This window comes from Egretta garzetta, unplaced genomic scaffold (assembly GCF_000687185.1).
Source record: "Egretta garzetta isolate BGI_Z169 unplaced genomic scaffold, ASM68718v1 scaffold270, whole genome shotgun sequence".
In the NCBI taxonomy this organism is placed as follows: domain Eukaryota; kingdom Metazoa; phylum Chordata; class Aves; order Pelecaniformes; family Ardeidae; genus Egretta; species Egretta garzetta.
In genome coordinates this window covers 1,120,206-1,123,582 of record NW_009258274.1, presented here as the reverse complement: position 1 = coordinate 1,123,582, position 3,377 = coordinate 1,120,206, and the positions used below count along the sequence as shown (strand labels likewise).

Sequence of the window (3,377 nt, the reverse complement as noted above, 5' to 3'; positions counted from 1 at the left end):
CAAGTAAAGGGAAAAAAAAAAAATAATAAAAAAATTGACTAAAGCTGTTAGCACCACTCCCCACCTTCGTGCCTCTGCCCTGTCCCCTCCTCCATTCAGCTCCACGTTGGCTCAGCCGCTGCCCGTTTCGGGTTTTCAGCACCTTCTCCAGAGTTCAAAGCACGCTTCACGTACAGGAAAGCAGTAATTTGAACAGCAAAGAGCGCGCTTTTAAGAGAGTAAGGGAAGTTTGTTCTGGAGTTTTCCACAGCCACATATAAAATTACATGTAAAACACTACAGCTGCGCCAAGGGAAATGCTGGCTTTGGAGCATCTGTCCAGGCAGAGATTGTTTTCCACAGAAAGGGGAAGTGATGTATTAAGCAACAGCTTGCAGAAAACCCAGCAGCAGCGAGCTTGCTCGCAAGCCCAGCTTTCTTCTCCCGCAGCAGGGACACCTCCAGGAGATCACCACTCACTTTGAAACCACAAGCATCCACGAGGTTTCACTACAGACACCAAAGACACACCATGGCTTCATTGCAGCCAGCCTGGTTTCTTCCGCTGTGAAACTCGTCCCTTTTACCAGGTGAGAGCTAGCACTCGACAACCAAAGACAAGCTTGAGAGGAGCAACGGGCCCCAGATCCCATCCAAGCTGAGCAGCTCTACCAGAACAGAGCCCGCTTTGAGAGCGGTGTGGCTCCCACAGCACCCCCAGCCCCTGCAGGGAGGGAGGCTCAGGAGCGGGCAGGCGAAGGAATCCCCCACGGAGCATTTTGAGATGCAGAGGTGTGGGAAGGAGGCCACGTGGAAGCAGTGAGGTTCTTGAGCCTTGGGATCCGGAGGCAGCCCTCTTCCAAGAGCCCAGGACACCAGAACATCGCCTTCCCCCTTCATCTTGTAGGTCACGCACCATCAAAGACTAATCCTATCAGCCACATAACCACGCCAAAAACCCAAAGGTTTTTCAACCAGCTCCGACAAGTAACCATCACTTAAGCCCGACCACAAGGGCTCCTGGACAATCCTTTCACCAGCTCCAGCTGAGCTCACTCGCCCACCGCAGTGGCAGCACAGCACGACGAGGTGTAGCTGCCTCTACAACCAGCTCCTACCGCAGCCGAGGGCGAGGGGTGAGCCCTGCCTCTACAACCAGCTCCTACCGCCCGCCCGCCGCGTTGCTGGGGAGGTGACAGGAGAGCACAAAGCAGACCCACGTCGCAACAGGCGCTACGCTGTAGGAGGGCTCCAGCCAGCATTCCACAGGAGGAATCTGGACAATTTCATCCCTCGAGCTGTAGGAGCCACGGCTATCTTACCCACAAGCATAAAGAACCTCAACACCACAAGCACACAAAACCTGGCTACCTTGAACTACACCTCAAGTACTGTATGCCCACGGATCTTCTCCTGGTCTAAAATCCCGCTACAGCCAAGGAAGTGACAGAAACGGGAGCGATTTCAAAGCCTGGAGAGCCAGGAAGAGAACATTGGCAAAGGCAGAAAGGGGCATTTATTCCAGGTGACGGCAGCACCTTCTGTGGAGGGCAAACATCAGTGCAGAAGCAGGGTGTGACGAAGCGAGGAGCCATTTTTCTTAAAATACCTCTGGCAGGATAAATGTAACATGAGAGCAGCTGAGGGAGCTGCAATTGCAGCGCTTCAGAAGCTTTTCTGTATCAAAAAGCACCACTGGTGCAGCAGTACTGACAACAACCCCAACCCGAACCAGGAGCCCAGCTCGGGAGGGTGAACTGCTGGGGGATGTACCTGAGCTGAAGCCACTCAGCTTCCCAGCATGCCTCAGCGAGAAAACACACAGCGGAAAAGAGGTTTAAAAGAGAGCTTTAATGACGAAAGGTGCAGCGTTGTTTACAGGCGACGTCCACGGCGACCACCCTTTCTGCGAGTGCTGTCAGAGGGGATGGGGGTGACATCCTCTGCAGGGACAAAAAAACCCAAAATGCACTGTTACCTTCCAGAAGTACCCCAAGACACCAACCGGGCACCGCCACCCAAGCCCAGCAGTCACCCCGACAGTCAGCCACCGCAGGAGCCAGGCACAGGCAGAACGAACGCTCCGTGGGAGTTCAGAAATCTGGGAACACACCAGGGCTTTTAATGCTTCGGAAGCAAAAATGCCCATCTCCCATCCCACTTAAGCCAAGCAGCCACAACGTTTCCAAAGAAGCAGAGGGAACGTGATGTAACTCAGCGGCCAACACCACCGCTGCTTCTGACTGCCCTAGAAAGCTTGGGACTGTCCCTCAAACAGTTGGAGGATCTCCACCATTGCCCAGTCAGTCTTAAACCGAGACCAACACAGCATTTCTAGGGACTGAGCGGCTCTGGCAGAAACGCCTTTACGTCAGAGGGGCATCACCACCCTGCTGTACAGCCAGGGCCTGTGGCGCAGATAGAGCTTGGTTTCTGAAGCCTGCTCATGCCACCTCCTGGTGAGCCTTCAATTTAAGAATCTGTTCAAATTAAATCATACCTACAGCAGCATCTGACAGAGGCCAAGCAGAACATCCCAGAGTCAAGCCGCCATTCCAAGCGGCGTAAGTGCCTACAGAGCTCCTTTTACTAAATAATCCCTCAAAACTGACTTTTTGAGGTAGCAAGGCTCTGCATCGACATACAATGACATAACGCATCCAGTTATCCCTTTCTCCATCGCTCACCAATGCGGCCGATCTTCATTCCGGATCGGGCCAGAGCTCTCAGGGCTGACTGGGCACCAGGTCCAGGAGTCTTGGTCCTGGAGGAGAGAACCAGAACCCATAATCCTTTAAATGATTCTGAAGTTCAACACAGTTCACAAACAACTGACAGTGTTAAAAATCAGTTTCCCCACCCCAAAACGTCCAGATTCCCGAACTCACCCTCCTCCCATCCCCAGACCCACGCCATTCACACACCAGACACGCACTTCACCGTCATTCCAAGGCAAAGCATCCTCAAGTCAACAGCACCTCCCCATCCGCTACCGGATCAATAAATAAGAGCACTCCCCGGCTCCAGTTGAAGACGCCCATTCAGAGCAGGTTCCAGATGCCCAGCGAGAGATGACCACGCCAGCCAGTCACCACACAACGCAACAGATGCCCTCCAGGTCAAGTTTAAAGTCAAATTCCCAGGGTGCATCTACGTCCCCAACCGAGGCAGTGCAAAGAAGGGATGCAGTGCAATCTGGCATGGTTTAAGGCTGGACACATCCTCCAGGAATGCTGGGGCCCAGCCCCTCCAATGTACCTGTTTCCACCGGTAGCACGCAGCTTGATGTGCAGGGCAGTGATGCCCAGTTCCTTGCACCTCTGGGCAACATCCTGGGCTGCCAGCATAGCTGCGTAGGGAGAAGACTCATCTCTGTCCGCCTTCACCTTCATGCCACC

At 53.7% G+C, this 3,377-nt stretch overlaps 1 protein-coding gene across 1 annotated transcript in view; it reads right to left on the bottom strand.

The window, feature by feature from the left end:
• Positions 1 to 1,809: 1,809 nt before the first annotated feature.
• Positions 1,810 to 3,377, bottom strand: part of RPS14 (ribosomal protein S14) — a 2,898-nt gene continuing 1,330 nt past the window's right edge. Inside the window, 3 exon segments of the mRNA XM_009635489.2 lie at positions 1,810 to 1,922; positions 2,667 to 2,743; positions 3,238 to 3,377. The exon segment at positions 3,238 to 3,377 is cut by the window's right edge and continues 12 nt beyond it. Coding sequence (XP_009633784.1) covers positions 1,855 to 1,922; positions 2,667 to 2,743; positions 3,238 to 3,377 — 285 coding nt within the window. The 3' untranslated portion in view covers positions 1,810 to 1,854.